The 27,494-nt window shown below is 35.9% G+C and overlaps 3 protein-coding genes across 7 annotated transcripts; all 3 read right to left on the reverse strand.

The window, feature by feature from the left end:
* Positions 1–1,013: 1,013 nt before the first annotated feature.
* On the reverse strand, positions 1,014–10,367 carry LOC130745299 (serrate RNA effector molecule-like). 5 transcript variants are annotated; one of them, XM_057597481.1, is made up of 12 exons: positions 9,792–10,358; positions 8,265–8,380; positions 6,128–6,179; positions 5,160–5,234; positions 4,992–5,066; positions 4,804–4,851; positions 3,781–3,849; positions 2,865–3,665; positions 2,731–2,776; positions 2,092–2,354; positions 1,808–1,990; positions 1,014–1,296 (listed from the first exon to the last, which is right to left on the reverse strand). In XM_057597481.1, exons 1-12 carry the CDS (start codon positions 10,181–10,183, stop codon positions 1,236–1,238), a joined length of 2,181 nt encoding a protein of 726 aa, XP_057453464.1. In that variant the 5' UTR covers positions 10,184–10,358; the 3' UTR covers positions 1,014–1,235. The 5 variants fall into 5 exon arrangements, with proteins under 5 accessions (XP_057453464.1, XP_057453463.1, XP_057453462.1 ...); XM_057597480.1 differs by having other exon boundaries at positions 8,265–8,383; XM_057597479.1 differs by having other exon boundaries at positions 8,256–8,380; positions 9,792–10,357.
* Positions 10,368–11,894: 1,527 nt separating this feature from the next.
* On the reverse strand, positions 11,895–17,846 carry LOC130745300 (calcium and calcium/calmodulin-dependent serine/threonine-protein kinase). Its single transcript, XM_057597484.1, has 7 exons — positions 17,072–17,846; positions 14,788–14,842; positions 14,386–14,496; positions 13,761–13,993; positions 13,185–13,392; positions 12,455–12,514; positions 11,895–12,370 (listed from the first exon to the last, which is right to left on the reverse strand). Exons 1-7 carry the CDS (start codon positions 17,782–17,784, stop codon positions 12,194–12,196), a joined length of 1,557 nt encoding a protein of 518 aa, XP_057453467.1. The 5' UTR covers positions 17,785–17,846; the 3' UTR covers positions 11,895–12,193.
* Positions 17,847–20,693: 2,847 nt separating this feature from the next.
* On the reverse strand, positions 20,694–26,264 carry LOC130745301 (ABSCISIC ACID-INSENSITIVE 5-like protein 2). The gene is made up of 4 exons (XM_057597485.1): positions 26,060–26,264; positions 24,385–25,296; positions 24,226–24,297; positions 20,694–20,964 (listed from the first exon to the last, which is right to left on the reverse strand). The coding sequence occupies exons 2-4, from the start codon at positions 25,195–25,197 to the stop codon at positions 20,884–20,886; spliced, it is 966 nt and encodes a 321-aa protein (XP_057453468.1). The 5' UTR covers positions 25,198–25,296; positions 26,060–26,264; the 3' UTR covers positions 20,694–20,883.
* Between the last annotated feature and the right edge of the window lie 1,230 nt (positions 26,265–27,494).

Raw genomic sequence — 27,494 nt, forward strand, 5'->3', positions numbered from 1 at the left:
AATACCTTTTAATACTTTCCAAAACATGCTCTAACAATGCATAATAATTACCCAATAACAAATACCTTTACATCAAGAATATATTTACAATAGAGGCTCCAACTTAAATATAAAAGGGGCCTCCTATGCCCAACGAGCTCCCCGCAAAATATAACAGGGCTCCAATCTACCCTTCGTGATTTCAAAATTATATGCTACAAAAAGTTGAAAATATTGAACTAGTGGAGTTTGGAACTCTCATTTTTCTTTTTAAAATATATGTTAAAGCTTATATAATGCCCTGTTTTTCTAATGTCTTATCGTATTATGTAATTTTTTTCTTCCCTACCTTCAAAACCATGAGATGAGAATGATGGTTTTCCTCCCTTGTTACCACAGGTTCTGATAGAGAATATCTCAACAAGAGAAAGAAAAAAAGATTCTTGGCAGAAAAGAAAAAGTCGAAGAAGCATGTAATGAAGAACAAAAATAATAAAACCATGTAAAGCTGATGGGAAATACTACATCACACAACAAGAATGTCATCAAATTTACACGACCCTTGTTATTTGGTTAACATAACAGATCTTTCTCTCTCCTCATTTATTTTCATCCATACAGATTGCTTATTTTCAATGGTAGTGCATGGGGTCGTGTCATTGCTTATTTCTCTTTTAGTTGTAATCAAAACGCATCAGGAGAAGTAAAACAATCTATAAAGATTTGATGATAACGTGTGGTTGACGGTGTTTAACAGGAGGGAGGTCGAAGCTTTTTAAAAAATAGAGGGGTGTGTGTGCCACATTGGTTTACTTGAGGGGTGGTAGTTGCAATTTCCCCTAATTCTTTTATCAACTAAGATGAAACCCGATATAGCATAATATTAATCATTTGTATTCACACTAATACAAATAAAAATTATGCACCCAAAAAAGAACTATCCAATTACGTTACCATATCTATTATCATTTTTAGACAAATTTCAGTCAACATGTATATGTACCACAAAAATTAATCAATTAACATTAAAAATATATCGGAAAAAGTTTATTAAAAGCAAAAACTAAAAAGTTATGCAAAGTTAATTAGGACCAACAAAAGGTAAATAAAGCAACTTATAAAGGTTCCTTATTGTGGACCTTCATCTAATAGTATAAAATCCTTGGATGAATAGTAGAAAAAAAGGGTCCTCCTTTGTAGTAAGTAGTTAGAGATAGATATATAGAAAATCAGCGACAACAAAGACTACACACCTACTACAAACTCCGATAATCTATCACAGTGACCTCGTCATCTGGCGCATCCAGATCTTGATAACTGCACCAGCATCAGCAAAATAAGTAAATATATCATACAAAGCCAATCACAGACAACAAATCAAAACATAACTGTATCTATTAAAATTTAGAAGTGCAAATAAAGAAGTAATAACTGCATCCATCCATGGTAGGCAAATACTTTTTGTTTACTAGGATATCCATCTGAACTTAAAACCATTTTCATTTTTTCTAACTTTCTGGCGACACGGAAAGAATAAAAAGAAATTTTTCTTGTAAATGAATTTCTCATTTGGAAAACAAATAAATAAAGAAAAGAAACTATCTCAATATATTAGAAAATGGACAAATATCCTGAGCAAAATTGAAGTGACACTAGACAGTTTTAGGCCGAGCCAAAACTAAATCACCTGTGTACCCAAAGGAAAGGACGTCAAAGATAATTCTATTTTAGAGGCTTTGCAGATGAAACATCACAGAAATGAGTGGGAAGGGACTAATTAGAGCTCATTATTAAAATATCTGAGCAAGAGTCATGCAGAACATTTTACCTTCGCATCCTCCGAGGATGTGGTCTAAAAGCTGGAGGAACAGCAATTATAGGTGCTGGTCCGCTCATATGAGAGCCAGATCGCATCTTTCTTCCAGAGCCATCATATGGAGAAGGTCCTCCTTGCTCTCTTAACATTTGCATTGCAACTTCTGGTGGAGCAGGAACAAAGGGTCCTAATGGTCTGCAAAATTGAAAATAATATAATCAATCATCAATTCTTTATGAAATCAAAAGAAGTCAATCAGATTGCAGCAAGAAGGATAATGGGAAGAGGCAACCAACCCAGCACCAGGTACAGGCATCAATACTGGTGGAGGAGGCATATCTGAGGCAAATGGAGAAACACCAGGTCCTGCATATGTATCATACATTGTTTCATCATGGTTTCCCATCTCAAGTGCTTTAGACTGCCTTTCGCGGGATGGAGAATTCTCAGGTCTATCTCCATCATTCAATCGGTCACTCCGATCATGATTTTGACGACTACCACGATCATCTCTCAATCGGCCCTCAATACCTAATCTTCGCTTTAAAGGTTTGTCCCTCTACAAATAGAAGAAAAAAAAACAAAAGGATGGTAACAATCTGAAACTCAAAACTACGATATTGCAGAAAAACACAATGCCTTAAGAAACAAATTCCTAAAGTTTGATGCATCAAATTATTTGCAATCATGGACATGCAGTGTAGATTCAGAGGAAAGTTCACAACTTTTTATTGTTTGACAAGCTAATGAAGCTATGCAGAACCCATCCACAATGTTGCTGCAATGCCAAATTAGGGTTTAACTACTAACGAAACTTGAATTCTCTTATAACACAACCATAAAGATAGTTCTTTTTATCAAATACTGCATCATTTATAGTAATGTTTCCCTCGTAGGTATATACTTGTATGTAAAAAAAAAAATCAGTAGCCCACCTGAGTTTGCTGCATTACAGGCTTTCCACCAGGAGCATCTGGATCACTGCAGCAGAAGTAAGGAAACTGTTGAGTGATATTTCCATCAATACAATACTAACCCCAAAAGATAAGAAGCATCAGTTATTACTTACTTCATGTAATTTTGAAAATAGAGATCCTCACGCACTTTTGTGGTTTGTTCAACAGCAAGCTCTGGGTGTTTTAGCTTCAGGTGTTTGTGCACAAATTCAGAAGCATGAAAAAGCTTCGTGCAGCCCTTGGCTCCACAACCATACTTCCATCCATACTTTTCATCCCTAATTTTCCTAATATATGGATCCAACGCTTCCGCTGCTGCAGCATCTATCTTCTCCTTAGCAGTCATTACTTCCACGGGATCCTGACCATTCAGCCTTCCCTGCCAAAATGAGTCTAGTTTCTTCTCCCATTCAGACCCTGATTTACCTTTTTCTTCATGTGTGGTTCCCTCTGGCCTGACATGCCTAAAACCCTTAGCCTCAATAGTCTCAATCAAACCATAATAATCTACACCATGAATCCGCCAAAGATATGTAATAAGTGTGTCCAAAAGTTCAACACCCTCTAAACCCTTAACCGATGATAGACCTCTTAAAATTATTATGGGACCCACAGATCCCCTGTGAGTCTTATCATCATTTTTATTGAGATCACTGTTGCATAAAATATTATCTGCAATCCCCTTTTCTATGTCAAGCTTGCGGACAAGGGTCTGAGCCTGTTGAATATCGGCCTGTATTCGTCTAGGTTCCAAGCTAATAGAGTGAGCCTTGGGAGCAGCTGAGAAATCATTTTCTTTATTAGATCCCCTACCATGTCTTTTCCGCTTACCGGCATTGTCTGCTTCCTCGTCTGAATTCGGTTCACTAGCTTGGCCTGATTTGCTGGATGAAGAGGCACTCAAACCAGGATTTCTGCTTTGATTGCGACACCAATTATGCATCATAAAGAATACTCAAAGCATGAAGAGGAAAAGAAAACTGAGGTACAGGCATACAAGACCAATTAAAAGAAAGGACAAGAACATACAGGTCTAATGTTCCACTCTGCAAATCAAGCAAAAAGTCCTTTGCCAGCTGTCGAGCATTTTCATTCCTCCTAAAATGTGATTTAAGTGATTAAAATTAGATGTCTTACTAAAGCTTAAATCTACTTGCCTATCTTAGTACACCTGATAAAGATAAACTAATCCATCAACGCTAAGGATAATATATATAGTTTATAGGTGCCCAGTAGGGTGGTCAATTTAAAAATGTTTTTAGTAGTTTACATACAAAAAACTTAAATCCCAACCCTCTCTCCTCACTCACGCTTCAGCTTCCCTAACCAGAGCCCACCACCTCAAACACCGCCACACCTCTTCCCTCCCCACCTCAACACCTCCGTTACCCCCAAAGGCTACGGCGGCTGCTCCATAGATCACAGCTTCGGAACACCGCCACAAACCTCTTCCTTCGTCTTAGACACCGGCAGCAGCCTCATCTGGTTCCCCTGCTCCTCCCGCTACCTCTGCTCCGGCTGCAACTTCCCCAACGTAGGCAAAATCCCCACCTTCATCCCCAGAAACTCTTCCTCCGCCAAGCTCCTCGGTTGCGGAAACCGAACTGATCGATATTTCAGGACTCTGAGAAACAGATCTGAGTGTTCTACCAGTGCCACCATCGCTTCAGCACCATTACATCCTTGTCACGATTTCTGTAACCTTCAGCTCTCTAAATTAGATCCACTAAGTATACGCGTTTGAAAAAGTGAAATCGAATGAACCTTCAACTCTCCTTCTGGACCAGTTTCACTTTGTTTGCCTCCATCGCATATTTGCACCAATCTCTCTTGTCAATTTGGGAATGAAATTTTAGAAATTATTATCTGTTTTATTTTTTAATTAATAAAAGAAAGAATTTTACACTTTTACCCTTTTATCATCTTTCAATCCTAGCCATTCATCTATAGCATATTCCTAGTTTCTAAGACCTAATGGTTCTTAATAGTGGACCACAAATGGACCAATTTTTAAATTGACCACCCTAGTGGACACCTAGTTTATAAACGTACCTTTCAATGACTGTAAGCAAATTTGTTGGATGATATTTATCTTTCAACCTACATCAAAAAAGTAAAACAAATAATGAAAAAAACATCAGACTGTTTGAACTTGAAACAATATGGTATTTTGTACTTTGCATATTAAACATTTTAAAATTGAAAAACTACAAATTTTTAGATGAAATAAAAACACACACCACTCCTCATCCTTATGAGAATTAAAATAGGTTCTTTTTTGGGTGGAAATGTACTCCGACTTGTATTCTTGATACCTAGAAAAATCAGTTGCAAATAACATTAGTCAACAAACAATTCAATACTTGAATGCTTAGACATGACGGAAAAGATTACTTTTCAGAACTTACCTACGTTCTGCTTCAGCAGGCAGTATATCATCCTCAAGCTCCTGAATGAATTGCTTATAGGACATCAACCCTTCTCTGAAACGACTCACCAAATATTAACATGTTTTCCAAGATCGATTTATCACCAGACATTGTTTTCAATTAAGTGTTACTTTCAGTATATACTGAGAAAACGAAGTTGAAGACACTTTGGCATAAAAACATCACCAGAGGGGCATGCGGTGATGAACACAAGAAATAACTGTTAACTTAGATGTGTCGTAAACCAAAAAACCCTACCTGAAATAGAAGCAAGACAAGAATAATGATCTAGGTGCTCCTTAAGTTCAGGAGCAACAAGATCATAACATTATAAATATGGGACCATGAACAAAAATCTTAAGTATTTAGCTGATAATTGATACTCAGTGCCCACTAAAACCAACAGTATGCTCAGGAAACTGTAATCTCTATCCATTCACCATTAAGGCTCTCAATGTATTGCACATGAAAATAAAAATTGAATACAATGCATTTAAATATGGCATGATGAGAATCTCTTATTATTATTATTAATAACTAAAAAATTTGCATGTACCAAAAAGCATGCAAAGTCGAGGATGACATGCAGTGCAGCTCTTTGATTTGACAGAGGGATTCCCCCAAACAGTGTATGGTGAATTCAAATTAGAAGTTCAAGGAGTTATGCAGAAGTTGTTAAATTTTTCACAGATCTATTTATACTCAATTTGTCCAAAACCTAGATAATAATTAAATTAGATATCAACTGGCCACGAGAAACAAATTATCATGAAATTGTGGCTTTATAAAATTTGATTTTAAGAATATGTCTCCTTGCAGCCATAGGCTTCTGTAACCAACAAAGAGGTACAAACGACATTTTGTTCTACCGATAAACACAACTTATTATTATATGTTTTGAAGTTACACAAATTATGTGTGTATAAAAGAAAAACTACAAAATTGACCTTTGTGCACTGCCACTTGGCAAGTCTGCATAACCACGATTGGATTCCACATCTGCAAATAGTAAATACCAAAAACATAAGAATTTATAAATAATAAGTTGTCTTTATCTGGAAAAGAAAATGTTCTTCACATGACAAAAAAAAAAACACAATCTTGTTCTTCAATCTGGGTAAAACTCGAAAAGTCAGTGATTTCATTTTCTTTTTAATTTCCAACACACAAGCAAGGTTGTATACTTGTATGTGCTTTGAAAAAAGATGAAGCCAAATTGAAGTTAGAAATGCAAAACAAAACAAAAAAAATTCATTATCAAGCTTGGCTCTATGGAAAAATTCAGAACAAATTACAATTAAATTATTGAAGTAAATTACAAAAGGGACTGCAAAATACTGAAATTGCAACTTATCAATTCAATCTTGAAAGAAAAAGGCAGCAATAAATCAATCAACTAATGCTGTTGGCTATCATAAACCAGTACAAAAAAAATACAATAGCATCTAATCCAGACTATGACTACTGGTTAGAGAGTAATAAACAAGAATGAAGTATAACGTGCACAATGTACTAATTGACAAGGCGTGTAACTGTAGATCAGCTTGATAATTTCATTATAAGAATATAAGTATATAACAAACATAAGTAAAACAACCAAAGTCCAAAAAGATAAGAAAGACAACAGTTATAGGCTTGCCTATTGGCTGTGGGATAGTGCCAAGCCAAGCATAAACACATGTTCACACATATATAAAAGATAAAGCCGGGCTTTAACAGACTTGAAAAACAAAGCTTGAACTCAACTTAAGTTCAAATTACAATAAAAAAAATTAAACTTCATTACAAATTCAATTATATAACTACAATAATTTAAATTAATTACGAAATATAAATTATAATAAAGCCTTTGATTGTTGTTGTATGATATATAAAATATAATATATACCGTAAAGCTTGATCCATTTCAGCTCAAATATATAATTGAGCTTATATTATGTATTCGAAAGAAAACATATCAAGCTTCAATGAAGCCAAGAGCCCAAGACAATGAATAGCTTCCTCAATCCCCACCCTATTTGCGACCGTTAAAAGGCTGTTCAACTTAAAGTATTTAGTGATATAGTAATAATAATGATAGAATCACACCTAAGATTGAACCTGAGACTTAGGCCAATAGAAATTCAAGTTAGAAGGTTGTTCAAAAGAAAGATAGCCTAATGATTAGTAGTAGAGGTGGACCAAGAAAGGATCTATGTTAACCCATTAAAAGGTTCCAGAATTAAATGGGCTCTCAGGAATTGGATTTGAAGAAAACACAATGGGATTCATGTAATTCATCCCACCCTATAGGAAAAGTTTTTGGTAGTCTATGAATTTTTGTACAGTAGTATGTAAATCGTAAAACCTATTCTCACCATGAACGAGCAGACTAAATCAGTAGTCACCTACTGAATCTTCTCCTAAATAAAATTACATTGTTTAATATCATGCATGAGTACAAGAGCAGTCCTATACAGCTGCCATGCCTGCATGGATATATACTTAGTTCAATATAGGTGTACATTCATGGATACTTATTTGATTTGCTACTATATGGTTTTTAACACTGAGCCCTTCAAATAAGAAGTCAGAAAGCCCACCTCAGAAACTGCACACTCTTCTCGGGGACTGCTTTGAAATCTTGATCATGTTACTTTATTTCATTTGTAGACAAGGTTGTAATGAAGCTGAAGACGACAATGCACACTTATAATTGTGGATTTAGATCTTCCCTGTACTCTATTTCATTTCTAGGTGATTAAGATAAATTTGGGAAATTCATATTTTGGCTTTTAATTTGAGAGTATGTATCTTTTGCTTGATTGGTGTACTTTATGGGGTTTTGTTGAAAATCTATTAGAACGTTACCAGTTTAACACACCACACATAACAACATGCAATGAAGAAACTATGACATCTAGTGATAAGAAACTCAAATTATTATGCAAATATATATATTCTTATTCAAATAAGGAGGTTAAGAGTATTATTTAGTAAAAAGAAAAGCACTAATACGATTAGAATTGAAGCTATAGATAAAATGGAATTACATGATATAGAAAAAACACCCAGTTATTAACAATATTATCATACCAGAAATACCATTTTGATATTCTCCAGCTGAACGATGTCCAAACCGGCCATAAGACTTGTCATCGACATAACCAACCCTTCCACCCATTCCCCGTTCATAACCGCCAGAATTATCATATCCAAATCTGCTGCAATCAGATGATGGGGGCAAAGTAAGAAAAAATAAACACATTTGGATAAAGCATGATCTAAATTTTGGGGTAATAAAGGGAGGAAAGAGAGGTAAAGGAACTAAGTTCAACTAGGAAAGAGAAACAAAAACATGTTAAGCATACACAAAAAAGACTTTTCCAGACAATATCCTACCATGTCATTTGTTCTCACTTCTCATAGAAAGAGTTTATAACAACCCATCCACAACTAGTCGAAGTACAATAGTGAAAGTATCATTACATGGTAAGTAACATTAGAAATTATAGATGCTGGCAAAATGCATTGTTACAAGTAGTTGCATCAGAACTATGGAAGATAAGCAAATTTTCCATTGCAATAACTACCACTTCTCTTATATTATAATATTGACAGAAGAACCGAAATTCCAAATTAAATCCCATATTCTAGGATGGCTTTATTAGGTTACTAGAGTGGATAAGTAATTAAACATGACCTTTCCTCTGGTAGATGGTAATACTACAACCCGTTAGAAACAAGAATTACAACATCAAAACACACACACACAACGAACTTGATTTCAATTTCCAGAGTCTTGTAGTTCCTACAGGACACACAAATTTAAACTACAAATCCCTAATTCTAAAACAAACAGACTTCCTCGGTTAAAAACACATTCACTGTTCATTTAAAGGAAATTGTTTTGTGGTCCACACGAAACGTACGTGGCTCTAACTATTAACTCTTGCCCTCAACATGAATCTTGCTTGGCCAAGTTGTTATTATGCTATTGGTTGTTAAATTACATTATCGCGAAGGAGTTTTCGGGCTTGAATAGCAAAACTCTAATTTTGAACACACTCAAAGACAAAACGCATTGGACTCCATTTTCCAGAGTCCTCTTATATTCCTACAGGACACAAATTTAAACCAAAAACAGCTAATAGTGATACTGATAATTGTAAAAAGTATAGAAATTTCCTCATTTTTTTCCTACACCTAAACTAACATTCACAGTAATCAGCTAATCAAATGGAATTCAACTATTTTAATCGCAGAATGAGGCGAAATTCTAGCTACTGAATCAAATTCACGCGAAGAAAGGAGTGACCTGTCATCGGGACCGTAACGGTAAATTATGCTATTGGTTGTTAAATTGCATTATGGTGAATGAGTTTTCGGGCTGAATAGCAAAACTCTAATCTTAAACACACTCACAGACAAACTGCATTTGGCTTCATTTCCCAGAGTCCTCTTACATTGATACTGATAATTCTAAAAAATAAGGAAATTTCCTCAATTTTTTCCTACACCTAAACTCAAATTCACAGAAATCAGCTAATCAAATGGAATTCAACTATTGTAATCGCAGAATGAAGATAAATTCTAGCTAATGAAGCAATTTCACGCGAAGAAAGGAGTGACCTGTCATCGGGACCGTAACGGTAACCACCGCGGGGACTACCTCTCCTGGAACGCTTGTAGGGGGGAGGAGGGGAGTGACGGCGGTCGCGGTCGCGTTGGGAAGGAGGTGAGGGGCTGCGGCGGCGCTTGAAGTCCCTGTCCCGGTCTTTGGGCGGGGGGGAGTTGTTGCTGCGGTCGTAGTAATCGCGGCGGTTAGGTGGACGATCGAAATCCCGGTCGTCCCGCCTGTCCCTCCTGCGGGCAGGTGGTGGAGGGAGATCGGAATCGGAGGGAGGAGGTAGCGACGGCGGAGGAGGAGGAGGAGGAGGAGGTGGGGGAGCTGAGGCGGAGGATGGGGATGGTGGTGGGGATTTGTCGAGTGAATCCGGGGGAGCGTTGATGACCTCCGCCATTGGAATTGGGAATTGGGAAACCCTAATAGGTGAATGAATGAGTGAGGGAAGTGTTGCTTCTTCTATGTGTTGTGTTGTGTTGTGTTGTGTTCTCTCTGTTTTGGTGGAGACAACCCTTCAAAGTTCAAACACTGCACTTTTCCTTTTTCACATCACAAGAAATCCATTTTTTTCATCAAATCCATTTTTTATTGTCAAACATCACAAGAAAATGAGAAATGCTATTGACAAACTCTTTTTCAACCAACACATTTTTTATTGTGATTGATTATCCTCCCATGCGAATTGAAACTTGAAAGGCTCTTAGAAATTTCACAAACATTTTCACTAGGAAGGTTAAGTTCTTATCATCCAAATCCACTTGAGAATTATTACTCTATAAGTCATCACAATCATTCATTTATTTTTTTACTTATCAAGTTATTCATTCTCCTCTAAGCAACTGAATTCCAACTATGCTCTTATAATTTCTCAAATAGTATCATCAATGTCATTTTAAGGATATGGTTATAGTTTTGGGTTGTCATGCTCTAGTGAATGATCTACGAACCTTCAAATTCAAATCATTCTTAGCAAACACTTTATCAAGAGAAATTAAATTATTAGTCAAATGTGTGACCCTCATTTGAAGATATAGGATATTTTCATTTGGTTTCATTCTAAACTTCTCATACTCTTGGGATATGGTATTGAGCTTATACCTCTTAACTTCTTTAGTACCCTTACAAGATATCCCACATTTTCTGCCTGACTCGTGATTAGAGATCCTAAATAACTCATCAAAATTCAATATAAAAGTAGGAATAGTTTTAATCTAGAACATATTGAACATTTTTTCCATCATCATCATACCATGCACTCTTAGGCTTAGGTTGTCACACTCATTCAACCTCTACATAAATACCACTCTCTATGGCATCTCACACATCAAAGTCTTGAGATCAATGAATGTTTTCATCCTAATTTTTCATAAATCATAACACTCAACGATATTGCAATTGCAAAATAAACTCATAGGTCCAATACGTTGGCACACTTTAACGAGGTCCTACTCATTAATGAGAATAAGAATTACTAATTAAGGTAATATTTTGTATTACCGGATTATATATGTTAAATGATCATATCATATGTACATTTGATTCCCTCTAGGTTTGTGATAACCCTACGTTTAAATGTGTGATGAGGAGACATTTCTAGGGCACACACTATCTATCCAACCTTAATCATAATTCTCACTCAGCCTTGTTGACTTGAGCGTTAAAATATTTTACATGTAATGACCTCCAATAATGCCCACCTGATGAGTTTGGATACGAGAACAACGAGACCTTGCAAAGAGGAGTACTCCAACATGCAAAAAGCACAACCCTTGCCAATGTCACCTTAATAAGGTTCAGTATTTCTATACCGGAACATTAAACTCTTTCAATCAATAATTTTCATATATTGCAATTGAAATCTTCTACCTCCATTCTTTCAAAATTATTATCATCAAGATTATAAACCGTTCTTTGTTTTCCCCTCTCAATATTCAATGAATTAACTTTACTATTATTTGCCTTATCTAATATCAACAGTGCCTCAACTATCAACTGTGATTAAATTGATTGACAATTTATTCTATGATTAATTCAAAAAAGAAATGTTAAATGATTAATAACTTAACTCAAACTACAAAAGATTAATATAAAAAATAGAATTACAATAATTTCAATAAAACTATTTAATTAATTTAAAAAATCTCCTCTTAAATTTCATTTTAAGCCTTGACATTCATTGAGCCGCTCTCTTAAGCTAGTTGTAGTATTACATGAGAATGCAAAAGTTCCTAGTTGTCATAGCAAAAGTTAGATGACACAATTTCACCCTCTTTACCACCCTTTTTCCATGTAGTATGAATACCTCAAAGAGAAGGATAGCCCCAAAAGAGATTAAAAGAAACGTAAAAGGTGTAGTCAATATCAAAGTTTGAAAGACCATAACACCATGAATGGAAAAAAAAAAAAACTATGATGGACGAAGAGAAGAGAGGAGCATGTCTTGGAGAGAGCTATCTCTCTGCATAGCAGCTTTGAATTCTTCAAATGTAACTTTTCCATCACTGTTGGCATCCATTAAGTCAAATATCTCATCCAATTTCCCAGGTTCAGTGATATCAGCTGGAAGACATTCCTCTGGCAAAGCCTGTTCAGTGAATTGATTTGTGTTAGAAAGAAGAAAGTCACAAGATAAGGCTATAGTTAATTGAAAGGAAGGTGCATTAATTACACAGAGCATGGATGCTACTTCTTCCTTGGTGATGCACCCTGATCTATCTGTGTCATACATCTGTTGGCCAAGAAAATCAGTGAGGAAAATTAGCTGATCATGCTGAACACTTTTACTTTGTACTGTATCAAATGCTTTTGGTTGTTTCTTTTCTTTGTCTTGTGTTTGTTGTAGTCTTTTTCCAGAGTTGTTGAAATCTTAGAGGGTGGTGAAAATTGTAACATTCATTCATTCATATAACATAATTGTAATTACAATTACAAACTTTTTGTTTGTCATTTAACAACCACATCTTTTTCACAAAAGTTTGTGTTAGTAAATATGTAATTACTTATAATACTACTATCTTCTCTCATATATGATATTTCTTTTTTGCTTCATAAATTGATATTCTTGGATGTAACTATTGAAGCTCTCACGAGTCACTGCTATATGTGTGCATTCTTGTCTATGTGCATGTGTTCATGGATATGTTTGAGTAAATAGGTTAACTAAGCAATTATGTCAGCAAACACTAATGATATTCTCATAATCTAATTTGAGAAACTTATTGAAATTAGCTCAAAAGAGCTTAGATGTAAGTATAAATGGTTATTCATACAAGTTAATTAAGCTCAAAAGAGTTTATATATGTCATGAGCTATTTTTATAAACTTAACCAAACCCCTGCTTAAGTACTTATTATAGTAGAAAATAAGCTCTACCAAGACCGGAACTTAAAAAGACTCACCTGGAAGCACAAACGGAGAGCATCATCTCCTTTGGAGTTCTTGAGGCTAGAAAACCCACATAGTATCTCTCTCATGTCAATTGTTCCATCACGGTTGTTGTCAAACAAGTCAAATATACGCGGTGCTAGAGGGATCAATGAGGGCATCTTCATTGCTTTCAGCACCTCCACAAACTCAGACAGAGTTGCATTGTCTCCATTTCCACATCTGTTAGCAACCACAGGAATTAGTCAAAATTGTCAAATGCTAGTGTGCTGCACAGAAATATTTGTACTAAATTGTCAACACAGTCTCAACTCAATAAACACAAGCTCAATGATGTTAGTCTTTGAATAATGAAACTTATTTTAGATGTCTACATTGACATTTTGTCCATCGAAGTAGTCTCTACATATGTGTCTTCTTGGTTAAATTAGTCCTGAAGTACTTGATGGAAAGACTAATATGACTACAAAGTACAATTGAAGGACTTCAAGTGTAAATTTTTATGATTCACTGACTAAGATAACCGATTGTAAATTTTTAGGGACTAATTTAACTATCTATGATTAATTTGGAGACTTGTGAGTACTTACATCTTCTTAAAGTGTATCCTGAGACTTTCAATTTCCTCTTCTTTGAGATCATAAGTTCCTACCAAGGATCTCAGCTTTTTGGTTCTCAGGAAGATTGTGCTGCTCCAAACACTAGCAATTGCAGCTGCGCGGAGTTTGCGTCTTGCATTAAAGCTCTGCAGCCTTGAGACAATCTCAGGGTCCATTTGCTCATCTTTGGCTTTGTCACCTCTGACCCATGGATGACTCAAGAGCTGTTCCAAGTACAACAGAATTGTGTCTGGGGTTATTGTTGTGCTTAATTATGTCAATAAAACACCTTGAAACTGAAAATAATATGATGCAAAATGTTGAAGAAATGTGCATACTGTATTTGAGATGCAAAGGCATTGCTACTTTGTGGAATTGCTAAGTGATTATTAGTCATGCTTTCTGATCAGCAAAATATTATTAGAAAAAGTACTTTTTTTCCCTCAGATGTCCTTATAAAAAAAAATGAATGCATGTAATTGGATTTTATGGCAATTTTCTGCTATAAAGGGCTCTTATCATAGGAGATGCACTTCATTCCATGTTATTAGTAAAGAATGAGATATGCTGCCTAGTTCACATTAGTGAAGTTAGTAAGAATATACAATTGATATACCTCTTGAGCACTAGGCCTCTTACTTGGATCAACAGTCAAAAGACTTGAAATCAATTGCTTCGCTGATTGGGTAATGCCCTTCCAAGTCTTCTCATAGAAACTGAAATTCCCCTGTTGGAAAATGTTTCATTTGGTAAGCAATTTTTTTACAGAATGCAAATGGTGTGTCTATATATCTATCTAAATATAGTGTATGTGTGTGCGCGTGCTATATAATTTTTGTGATAAAAGTGATATGTTACTATGATTAATCTAAAATAAAGGAAAAAACCCAGGAACTAACTTGGATAATATATTTGAACATATATCACTTCTTGTTACATTGCTAATTTTGACTCTGCCTGCATTACTCATTCTACCTAAGAAGACACACACACTTAATCAACGCGAGATGTTGCTTACATTGATTATCATTTGTTGTTTTTGGCGATTATTTTGTGCAATGAAAGGCGGATACCTGCAAAAGAAAAAAGTTACATAGGAGGATAATACTGAGTTAGTTTGATTACTTAAGAGAAATACTAAAAAGTCTTCCATCTATTGATGTTCCTACAAGGAAATATATGTAATGAAGCAAGGAACAACTGGTCAGCATAATGTGCAAAGTTGAGTGACCAGATTTATTGAAAAACTCATTCCTTAACCCCCCCCCCCCCCCCAATTTTGAGGAATTTTGAGGTGATACCCAGACCAACTCATAACTCATTTATTTTTCATGTAATGAAGTGATGACTTCCCTTACAACATGTTGTTGTAATAATTACTTAGTGTTCCAAAATGATAAGTGTGTTGATTTTGCATTGAATGAATTGGAATGAAGTCTCACATAGAAAGTGGAGCAACTTTTCAAAGCATTTATATATCATTAAATGTCAACCATTCAACAAAGAGACAAAAAGAGGATATAGTGCCACATGTGCATAGTTTGGTGGTCCCAAGCTTTTATGTCACATATTCCACTCACACCACCCCTCGCCGGTGTCACAGGCGTGGGCGTAGAGGCGCTAGTGGCGGCTTGTAGACGCAACGACGGCTACGCGGTTGCCGTAACGTCCGTTTGTTTTTGCTCTTTTTGAATTTGATTTTTGCGACTGTTGTTAACAGACACAATATATGAAGGGTCGCAACCTTATATATTGTTCTGTTTTGCCTATAAATAGAGTCCATGTTCAGAATTCATAACACACAATCATATCCTCTGTTTTCCAGAAAATCACTTCTCTTCATTTCGAGTTTTCATTAGTCTTGTGCAAACTCGAATCAAGGCTGATTATCCTGGGTATTCTTGCATCCAAACTCTAAGACGAAATTTAGAGAGTGCTTGAAATACTTTAAGGAAAGTTATTTCATCACGATCAAGCATGTTCATTTTCTAACACATGTTTGGATTAGCTTTTTTTCTTTCTCAAAATGAATTATGGAACATCATTCAGAAGCTATTCATATAAGTTTCTCTCAAGTATTAATGTCAAACAACCACTTATCCCAAAAGCTTAAGCTGTTGGGTAAGGGTCACTTTAATGGTTTTATATTATATTCTAACACGCCTCCTCACGCAAGAGCCCTTTGGGCTTGTAGCGTGGATAAATGCACAGGTCCACCTACCATGTGCTTAATTAAATTCCACTTTTTTAATTAGAAAGTGAGGGGAGCAAGGATCGAACTCTAGACCTCTCGGTCATAGAGGCTCTGATACCTAGGGATGGAAATTTTGCCCAAACCCATGGGTACCCGATCCGATTTGACGGGCAAAATCCGAGTTGACTGGATTTGGGTTTGGGTTTGAGTTTTGCCCGTTACTGAAGCCATTTATGAGTTTGGATTTTGGTATTAGTTAAATTCATGCCCATACCCCGCCCAAACCCGAACCCAAAGATACCCGAAACATAAAATTACAAAAAAACCCTCATACATATATATATTTATAAACTTTGTTCTTAGTGTTTGATGATTAATTGTACTTTTGTATGTTTGAGAAAGTAAACTTTAAACTATTGTTGTCTCACTTTAGTGATGGATGAGGATGATGAATAGTATTTGTTTTTTTTTTCTTTATATGAATTTCACTTTTCTTTTATATGAAAGTAAGTTCTGGATTGAGTTGCTACCTAACTAATGGGTTTGGGTTTGAGTTTCGGGTAAATCCGAAACCCAATGGATTTGGGCATGAATTTCATTTTATCGCCCATAAGGGTTTGTGTTTGGGTTTGGGTTTGGGTTCTGGGATTTGGGTTTGGGTTTGGTAATTGTAAAACCCATGCCCGATCCTACCCGTTGCCATCCCTAGTGATACCATGTCAAATAACCACTTAATCCCAAAAGCTTAAGCTGTTGGGTAAAGGTCACTTTAATGCTTTTATATTATATTCTAACAATTAATTTTTCATAATCAATTGTAGAATGATTTTCGAGCATGTTATCAGTGGGTTTTTTTTTTTAAGTTTCAAAGACTAATGCCACCTAATAAGTGAGAAACTAAAATTTCCTTCTTGGCATCCATATTTACTGCACTAAGTAGCCGTTTGGATGCAAGCCAAAGAGTATTGTGGAAGCTTATTTAGTGCATTTTCTAGTAGATAAGCTTCAATAAACATCAATAAGCTTGTATCCAAATGGGCTCTGCAAAAGGTGGATGGGGAGCAACCAACACAATATGAACAATTTCAACAAGTGAAAGACAACATACCCAGAGAGCAAGATATATAGAATCACTCCCAGAGACCACATGTCACTCTTGGCAGTGATCTTCCCTTGAGAAAGAGCCTCTGGTGAAACATAATCAATGGATCCAAACAACCCAACAACAGGGTCAGTGAACTCCTCAACAGAGCTCAACCCAAAGTCCATGATCTTGAGAGGAGAGTCCTTCCTGGAATCCAAGAAAAGGCAATTCTCAGGCTTCAAATCCCTGTGAACAATGTCAGCCTTGTGAACCGCCTCTAGCCCCGCCGCAATCTGGCGAACCACCGCGGCAGCTTCCGTCTCAGCATACTTATCCTGTGCAACAATCCTATCAAACAGCTCCCCACCAGAACAAAGCTCCAGCACAAGATGCACCCCATTTGAGTCCTCACACACATCATAGAGATCAATCACGTTTGGATGTGGCGAAACGTTTTCCACTATCCTCCTCATCACAAGAATCTCATTGGTGAGCAAAGCATCTGAGACTGAAACCTGTCTCAAAGAAGGGAACCCCATCACAGTTGCTGTGCTCTTCTGTCCACCACCTGTCCCAGAGGGAGAACTACCTAACCTTCTGAGTGTTTTGATGGCTACTTGGGTTTTCTCATTGCCTGATTTTTTGGTTCCTTTTCTGACAACAGAGAATCCACCTCTTCCTAGAATCTCTGAAATCTCATACTCATCAGAGAGCTTTCTGGTTTGATCATATCCCATGGCAGAGTGTTTGAAAATATTGGAATCTTTTCAGACTCAGAAAATGTTCAATGATCAATGAGAAGAGGTATGTATAATATAACATGACTTCAAGTTTCAATGATCGGCCTACAAAACGCGTATTGAAAATGGTTGATGTTGACATTAGCCTTTGTGAGAGTTTCTGCATTAGTTTATGGCATAAAATATGAAGCAAATTCAGATAGGTACAAGAGAATAAACAATGGCTGGTAGGGGCTGTTTTAGAAGGGACAGAGAGAGAGTCAACTGCTACCATTTTGTACTCTAAAATTCTTCTATTCACTATTTAGCCGACTTGAAAATTGAAATTGTGACTGGTTATAGTATAAAACAAAAGAAAAACTAAGAGAATTGGCTTTCTTTGTGTTAAAAACCATATCTTGATATGCTTTTGTTACCACAAAGATTGGTTCTTAGTTTTGCATTTACTATCAGTCTATCACTATGATCTTTTACTACAAGTGACTAGGAAAGTTTCACATAGAGCCATAGAGGATAAACTTGGAAGAGTCAAAAGTACTTGTTGTGGGTTATAAATTATAGATTGATATCGTCTACAAATGTGCTTAGCGCCGGTTTTTGTAAGCTGCGAAACATGAAAAGTAAAAAAAATCTTTAGTCAGGATTTTAAACCTTCGCAAAATAAACACGTCAATTTTGTCACAGCCTCTTTTTAATAGATACTCTATAGATTGTGGCCATCAGAAACCACCACAATCCGCATATGTCGATCGGTGGTCGAGAATCTTTGTATGTCTATGAAGCATTACCATAACTTTATAAAAAACAATGACAGCTTAATAAATATGCCTAAAAAATAATTGGTGAACTAAGATGAATGAATAGTCACTCGCTAAATTGAAAGTGAATCTCATATTTTTAGTGGACATTACATGAACTTGAACCAATTAATATTTAGCTGAACATGATGATTGTCTACATCTAAAATCACTATTTCAAGCAATCAGAGCACGATTTCAAGGGTTTTGATCAGAGGAGGGGGTTCGATCGGACATGGAAGCGGCGGTGGAGGTGGGGAGGAAGAGGAGGAGGAGGAGGAGTGAGTAGTAAAATAAAGAGGGAGGATTCATCCACCGACCAACGGATACTGGCAGAGCGGTAGGGATGGCACTGTATCAATTACCCCTGTTTTGTCTTATTTTTAATTTATAAAAAAAATGTAGATTTTTAGCCATCGTGCATCCTCGTGCGTGAAAGGGTCGTGCCCTTTATCATTTTCCTTATAAAAAATATCTCACGCACTTGGATTTAAACTTCATTGTTATCTTATCATCGTATCAAAAGTAAAAAAGGCGATAGTATCTACCAGTAAGAATCTATAATGACACTTATTATAGTTTAATGATGAACGGTCGTTACCGGGAATTATTATATATTTTTAAGTCACACAGTTCTATCGTATTAGTCATTAATTAGCTAGCACATAAAGCAATTACTAATTAAATTTAGTGTTAAAATATTTTGAGTCCATTATATAACACCCTCAGTAAATTAAATTTGGATTGATCCTTTCCAGAATATCCGTTATGCTTTTGGAAAGTTGTTTCCCTGGAAGACACATCCGCTACTTTCTTGATGTTCCGGACATTAAAAAAAAAATTGCAAATCTTACCTAATATAACTACTGAGAAAATAGATTTTGGTCCCCATCAACTATTAAATTCAAATGTAGTCGAGAAACAAGTCATTTCGACAAATGACACAATATTGACTATAAAAAAACACAAATGACACAATACAACACGAATCCAAAAAAGTCAAAATGCAAGAAAAAAAAAACAAGAAAAATGGTTCCATAATTGACATGTTTGATTACCATTTTGGATGTCTCTATTCTCCAAGAGTCACCAATGAAAGTGGTAAGAGTTAGGGATATAAGGGTTGGGTGAGATGAAAGGTGAAGGGTCTCGGGTTCGAACTCGAAGGAGGGATTAATTTACTAACATTTCTAACAACTAACATTTGTCTATAAAAAAAATAAACCAATGAAATAACTATTGACTTCTGAGCGAAAATAGAGGTTTTTTTTATTGCGCTCCAACTTTTCAACTCAATGCCTCTACCCGAGTTGTAATCTATACAGCTTTCAGAGTGGCCAAAATCGCTAAAATTGTGTTAGTGAAGACACGGAGAGGAGTAAAAAGCTCCGGTAAAACTCATATTAATGGACCTTTTGTTGGGTCGAAATACTAATGGACATTAAACAAAGGAGGGAGAGGAAGGCGGCAGCAATGGTAGTGGCAATGGTAGTGGCAGCAAGGACTATGGCTGTGGTGGTGGGTCAATGGATCGCTTCTTTTATGAGTGCAGACCATGGTGGTGGTGCCATAAGTTGCCCAAGGGTAAAGCTGGTTTTGGGCTTGTCATGTTATAAAATCAAAGGGGAATTACTTTTGCCGCCGGGTGATTTCTAACCACACCACCCAATTACACTATCAGAAATTAATTTCCCAAGTTCAAAATTTAATTTCCAGAATAATTAAGTCAAGTTCAAAATTTAATTTCCAGAATAATTAAGTCGTATGTGGTAGAAACTAAAACAAATGTGTTAAATTTAGAAAAATCACAGTACATAAATGACATAGCAATCTTTAAAAAAAGCAGAGGCAAAGGCAAAATGGTAGGGCAAGGTAACATGCCTTTTTATGTCATTGAGAAATGAGAATGTAGGTCTCAAGTGCATGATTGTTTGATTTAAAAGCAAACTGTCTTTCATGCATCATTGTTTGATTTAAAAGGAAACTTATAAGTTTGGCCTGTAGTAATACATGATGTCCATCTCAGCAGTGAATATTTTTATAGTGGCTCTATTTTCCCATAACTTCAAAAATGGCATGATTTAACAATTATGCTAACCCCAAATCCGCTAAAATAACCTCAACTCATGATTATAAAGATCATATAATGAAATCTGACAACAACTTTCATTGAAGGACTTTAGAAAGGAGATATAAAGAACCTCATGATACTAGAAGGAAGGTGTCAACCTCAAAAAACACCAAAATATGCATTCTCTGATACTCATATCTACAAACCACTGACTTATAGTTACATATCTCAGAGTGGAGCTGATGCTATTCGGCGAAGTTGATATTTAGGTTCAGGAGGTGGTGTACATGGAAGCATCTGCTCAAGCTCCTGCAAATTGAGGAGAAAAAAATTAATAAAATAGTCTAATAGCATGCAACAAACAAGGAAGTAAGAATGTCTGAAGCAAAACAAAAGATACATCACATTGCATAGCTCAGGTGTCATCCATAGAGTATTTATCGAAATAATAAAACAAAAAAGAGATTTAAGGCCCTGTTTGGAAGAGCTTATTTGAGCCATAAGCTCTTATGCAAGTGTTGGGAAAGATTATGGGAATAGCTTATGGCCCACCTATATGCTGTTTTGAGCTTATTTTCATAAGATGTTCAGAATTTCAATTAACTTATGAATAATAGCTTATGCTTACTATACCTTATTTTTAGTTTATTTCAATAAGTTTATCAAATTAGCTTATGAATAAGCGCTTATTGCCATAAGAGTTTAATTAAGTTGTTTACCCAAACACGCCCTTAAAATATATACAACTTCATAATCTTAAGCTCTCAAGTGCATTAACTAATGTCAACTAAGTGCAACAAGGATATGATGTTGATCAATGCCCCATTCCTATTTCATTCCAATTTGCCAATATCAATTACGAAAGACAAAAGAAACTCCAAGTCCCTTCCACAATCCAAGTGACAAACCCTATAAAAAATTTGCTATAACATACAAAGTATATTGTGTAACAGAGTGCAATAATGAAATTAACTAAGACTGGAACACACGAAAAAATAGTTTAGTTCACAAGGGCAACCATGCTTGCTAATTCTGGTATGTTCACATGATATGACACGTTATTCCAGACTTCGATGACATAAGTAGAGAAAATTTGTTTAATTACTTGATTTATCAAGTACAAATAACATATCATCAAACTAATCAAGAAATATCAGTATAGTCAAATTATTATAACATTAGCCAGAGTCAATCCACAATGTAAAAATCAATTCACATGAATGACAGCTGTAAAAACATGGTGCAGCACAGTCCAAAAAATTATGTTGTTCATACAAAAGAATAAACCAAAACAGAAAGATAATGCACAGATGGGAAGGAGAGAAGTTCCTTTTGTCTTGAATGAAAACAGGGAAAGGGAAAAAAGCTAAAATTACAACAATACCGACAACAATGATGTATATTCCCACTAGGTGGGATTGGCTACACGGATCAAACGAGATCATAATGTCTTGTCATGTATTAAGTTTAAAGATATACCATTTATCTCTAAATCTTTCTTTGGCGTCCCTCTATCTCTAACTATTGGACATTTGGACTATTCTCCATCTGGTCAACCCTCCTTATTGGTTCGTCCATGGGTCTTTTCTAAATATGCACAAACCACCTAAGACAAGACTCTGCAATCTTTTCTACAATAAGAGCAGCCCCAATTTTCTCTTTATTGATTGTATTTCTAATCCTATCTTATCATGTGTATACACTAATCCATCGTAACATTCTCATCCAACTGACACTGAACTTATTTTCTTGTTGGTTCTTTACTGCCTGACATTTAATCCAATACTGCATTGCACGTTTTATAACACTACACAGTATAAATTTTCTTTAAACTTGAGTGGTACTTTGATAGGTTCAAAGGTAAACTGAGAAGTATTCTTATTGATTTGCTCTGATTTCCCCAAATGAGGAAGAACAGAGAAAGGAAAAGAGTGATACAATTGCTGTGGGTAATTTGAGAGATCCAGTTACTCTCCCTCCCAGATCAGTTCTATCTAATTTCCTAACTTCCCCACCCTTTTACTAACTATTTATATAACTTAGTATTTTTCAGTTAGTTACATCCAGTAACAGTCACAGCTACTTAACAGCTAGCTTTTCCACCCTTTCCGAACGTGATTTCTATGTTATGTATGGCCGTGCCTAAGGGCATATCGGTTGAAGTAGATTCTTCTTTTTGATCAATCAAAACCCCTTCCTATTCTAAGGGTTCTAATCTTATGTCACCTGCCTTCCCTTCCTACGATAGACCATCACAATCGGAGGTATAATCCTATCATACTGTTCTTTGCGCATTAGATTCAAAGCATTCCTCAATTTCATCCAACTTGTTTGGATCCTATAGTTTACACTTAACATGACCCTCTACCTCCCTATCATTTTTATGATGTATCTCCTACCATTTTGTATGATGGATCTAAGGTACTCAAAATGTGGTGCTTGTGTCATTGAACTCTATGCTAGCAATTGTGTGTCTCTTGCTAAACTAGTATTTCATTTGGCAATATCACGTTTACTTAGGCAGAAGCTATTTGTTTCCAAGGTTTTTCTTCATACCTCTAACCTTCTATTTATTTCTTTTCTTCAACTAAGACTATATTATCTGGAAAAAGCATGCAATTTGGCACCGTCTCTTGGATATGTGCAGTGAGAACTTCTAGAACCAAGATAAAAAGATAAGGGCCCAAAGTTGTCCGTTAGTGCGCCCCTATAGTTATAAGAAAATCTTCTATGTCCTCACCTAGTGTTCTCATACTAGTTGTGATACCCTTATACATACCATTAATTGCTGAAAAAATTCTAATAATCATGTGCTTATATCATCCTGCCTGTCAAACTATAAATGATAAAGTAGCATGGATAACATCCAACTTCGGCTAAGAGTTATATCAAGGTATTTGGACTATCCATTTGTTTAATATTTTGGAAAGGGGCTGAGACTAAAAGACATGTTTAAAATTAACTGAGATGCATCCACATGTTTTAAAGAAGAAAAGAATGGATATGAACAAATAGAAGAAAAATAGATGAAAGGACAATTCATTTTCCCTATCATTGCTTCAAAAGATAAAGGACTTGCACTAAAAGACATGTTTAAAATTTTCATCTACTCATAGTTTATCCTAGAAAATTAAACAATGAGTAATCTTTCTGTGTATTGAATTTCCTTTTCCATTAACATACCAAACTTTTTAACAAGAGGTTCCAGAGAGAAAATAATTCCAGAGAGAAAATAATGAGCTGCTTGCCACCATAATCATACACTAAATACAAACTCATGCAGAAAAGAAACTCGTAATGACATTCAAATGTCAGATTTAAGTCCAAAGCCACCAAGAATTAAGTCCGAATGTCAGGTCTTGATTGAAAAATCATAATGTGCTGAGTTTCCTATCTCCAGAAGAATGCATATAAAAAATGTAATAACCGAAATTAAGTTTGTATTCTATATTATTCTGGTAATGCAATCAACAAAACGAGAAACTAGTCAATCTGAGGAGTGAAATTATATTCAGGGATTTGACGAAACATACTTAAAGCAATTACTAGAACTTCAAAGCAGAATCTAACCTTTCTTTTCCTCAGCCTTTCATTTTCCTCTTCAAGACGTGAGACTTTATTCTCCAGTTCATTTGTGTATGCCTGTTTACAATATTTATCAATCAGGTGCGGGAAAACAAACTGAAAAATAAGGACATACGAAACTAAAAATAAAGACAGAAAGATCACCTGTTTCCTTGCTCTTGAACGGGCAGCAGATTCCCGATTCTTGATCATCCTTTTCTGCCTCCTCTCAACAGTCTTCTCCACCATGTCCTCAGGAGCGCTCCTTTTCCTTCCGGGTGTCTGCGTATCCGACACTGTTCCCATCAGAGGTGGAGGCAGTGCCACCTGGTTATCAGCATAAGAAACATCCAATGAAGCGCAACCACCCATGTGTAATGACTGTGCTATACCCTGGCTCGGCACATAAATCCCCATTAAACTTTGTTGCGGATGCTGATATTGTGGTTGTGGATACGGTATCCACTGACCCTGCGGAGGAAACTGCGGTACTACTACATTCGGATCAATCCCAGCAGTAGTACCATCATTCTTTTTATTTGAAGGTGCGTCTGCAACAACACCTGCTTTCACCAAGAAATCCTCCAACGTCATCTCTCCCAATGTAGGTTGTCTGTCTCGTGGCTTCTTTTCGCTATCTTTGTTTTGTTGGATATCTCTCCAAACCTCATGTACTGTCTTCTTGCTGAGTGCACCACTTAATGACAGACTACCCTGACGCTGTGGAGCAGCTTGATTAGCTTGTGCTGTGCCCTCATTGTCCATTTCCAAGGATTGACTTGTCTCAACAGTCCACACACTTTTTAGAAGTTCATCAAGGTTCAGACTACTAAGCGGTCTCCCTAAATCGCCTAATTGATTATGAACCTCATCAAGTGTGAGACCATACATAGAGTTTTGCCGCGTCAAAGGCTGGAGTTGTGACCTTTTTCCATTACTGTCTCCACCACCTTGAGACCCCATAGTTTGGATCCCCATTTACTAATGATCAGTTAAAATTCACTATATCTTATAGTCTCACCAGAAGATTGAAAGCAACTGATCCAAATCTTCAAACCTGTCCCAGAAAATTAGGATCTACAAAAGCCAACAAGCCCAGTAAGAGCAAGCATTTGAACACAAAAGAAAACAGTCAATTGAAAGGAAGCAAGGAAAATTTTAAATTGTTTTGACAAACATGATATGCATGCAAGGGCAGAGCAGCATTTTCTAGGGGTATAAGCAAATAAAACCTACTGAAAACAGTAAACTTTACAATACAAGTACCCTATCTAAAGACAAAATAAAAATCACATTTTTTTCCATTTCTTTTCTGATTATTTCAAAAGGGTTATCAGAACTTGCATCCCATTGCATGCAAGCTCAAAGACACAGTCACACAACTTCTTAAATTAAATTCCCCTTGAAACCCAAAACCCCATATTCAAAATTGCCCTCTATTACTTCAATGAAAGCACACTTGATTGAAATATATAGGCCCATTTATTTGACTGTGAGACATAGACACAGGACAATAGAATGAAAAGAAAAAAAAAACACAGAAAGGGGAAAAATCATTACCATAAATTCAATTCCGAAACAGAAAACCCCAGAATTCAAAACAAAAAATTTCAATGAATAACTTGAGAGAAAACCCATTTGCATGCAACCAATTCAAAGTCACTGTTGAAGCACCAAAAATATCTCGAAAAAAAATTGATGGGATCAAACCCAGAATTTGTTTCTGACATGCAGTGACAAAAAGACTCGAAATTTGAAGAAAAAACCATAATGGGTAGGAAAGAGTGTGCTGGAAGGAATAAAACTGCATACAAAAACCGAAGAAGAGAAACAAATTAACCTCTGTTTGTAGGGGAGGGACACCGATCTGAGAGTGTTGGGTGAGTGATTGAAGCAATTGAAGAAGCGTTAGGCAAAGCAGTGTGAGGAACAAAGCTTTGACAACAACACAAGTGTGAGTGTGTATTTGTTCGTAAAATGTTTATTGGAGGAAGACAAACCAGGGTGGGTTATAGTGAGTGAAGTAAGAGAGAGAGAGAGAGAGAGTGAAAATCCCAACCAAATGGCAATTGCCCAATTTTTATACATAAAAAAATGGGGATTGATCCTGACATTTTCTATTTATTTATGAAGTCCTTGGTAGCTTACCAAGTATAATAGATTTATTTTTTGTGTGAATGTTGGAATAATGATTAAAGTATCTTTGGATACTTCCTATACGGATATTAACACCCAACTCAATTCGAGATAAAAAAAGATAGCAAAAAGTAGTGTGAAACTCTTTTTATGAATTGGGTTATAAAGGAGGTTGTAAAAAAATTACTACCAACTAAAATTAATTCACTTGATAAAATTGTACTTGTGTAAATCAAACGTAAACAAGATATCTCGGTAACCAAAACTATAGGGGTTGTATTGGTGAGATCTAGTTGTGAACAGGTGTTTAAAAGAAAAACCGCTTGATAGTCTGTAACACTACTATTTATTACATAAACGAAAAGGGCGAATAGTGTATTTAGTAGTTGTTTTAGGAAATAATTAAAGTGATGAAATCACCTTGATCACATGTTTGTGACTTTCGTTTCGTAGCATATGGTAATTTCCGAAATACTTAGAACCTAGTAACATACCCTACCCCCAAACCAGCTAATTAGTAACAAGTCTAATATTTTAATATTTTCATTTAATAAAATTTGACTATTTTAACTTTGAAACCAACCGGTAAATAGCCTTAGTTATAACTTAGTACTCCTTGTAGACAGGGGGAAGGGAACGGAACGGGACATATGGGTTCTGTTCTGTGTTTGTCATGCTTTTAATGCGGAACAGAACGGGACAAAAAGCTTCAGGAACGAGACATTTTGGTTCCTAAAAAAAGGTGGAACGGAAGAGAACCGAACAGAATACATAATTAAAATATTTTACGGTGACAAAATTGCCCTCTAGGTCTATTGCGTTAGAAACGCTTCTCTATCATTCTCATTCTCCTCAAAATCAATTGACGTCTTCTGGGGCTGCTGCGGCTTCAATCTTCTCAATCGATTTTCTCACTCCATCGAAGGTATTCCAAAGACTCCACCGTTCTCGAAATTGTTTTGCTCTGTACCCACATGATGCTATGATACATCTTCTTGCCATTACTTTTTGGTTTTTAGGTGTTCATGTCTGAATCACTATTTTTTACAATTGATTCCATCATTTTCTTTCTTGACCACAACTCACGTGATGCTATTGTTAATATCTCACCTCTCATACTATTGTTTTATCACCAATCA

This window comes from Lotus japonicus, chromosome 3 (assembly GCF_012489685.1).
Source record: "Lotus japonicus ecotype B-129 chromosome 3, LjGifu_v1.2".
Taxonomy (NCBI): domain Eukaryota; kingdom Viridiplantae; phylum Streptophyta; class Magnoliopsida; order Fabales; family Fabaceae; genus Lotus; species Lotus japonicus.

Coding starts and splice junctions, on each gene's coding strand:
- LOC130745299 (XM_057597478.1), bottom strand. CDS start 10,183: ATGGCGGAGGTCATCAACGCTCCCCCGGATTCACTCGACAAATCCCCA. Junction 8,384..9,791: donor CGTTACGGTCCCGATGACAG/GTCACTCCTTTC, acceptor ATCTGATTGCAG/CAGATTTGGATATGATAATT. Junction 1,991..2,091: donor ATGCCTGTACCTGGTGCTGG/GTTGGTTGCCTC, acceptor TCAATTTTGCAG/ACCATTAGGACCCTTTGTTC.
- LOC130745300 (XM_057597484.1), bottom strand. CDS start 17,784: ATGGGATATGATCAAACCAGAAAGCTCTCTGATGAGTATGAGATTTCA. Junction 14,843..17,071: donor CTATATATCTTGCTCTCTGG/GTATGTTGTCTT, acceptor TTTCTTTTGCAG/GTATCCGCCTTTCATTGCAC. Junction 12,371..12,454: donor AAGTAGCATCCATGCTCTGT/GTAATTAATGCA, acceptor TTCACTGAACAG/GCTTTGCCAGAGGAATGTCT.
- LOC130745301 (XM_057597485.1), bottom strand. CDS start 25,197: ATGGGGATCCAAACTATGGGGTCTCAAGGTGGTGGAGACAGTAATGGA. Junction 24,298..24,384: donor GTTCAAGAGCAAGGAAACAG/GTGATCTTTCTG, acceptor TATTGTAAACAG/GCATACACAAATGAACTGGA. Junction 20,965..24,225: donor AAAGGCTGAGGAAAAGAAAG/GTTAGATTCTGC, acceptor CTCAATTTGCAG/GAGCTTGAGCAGATGCTTCC.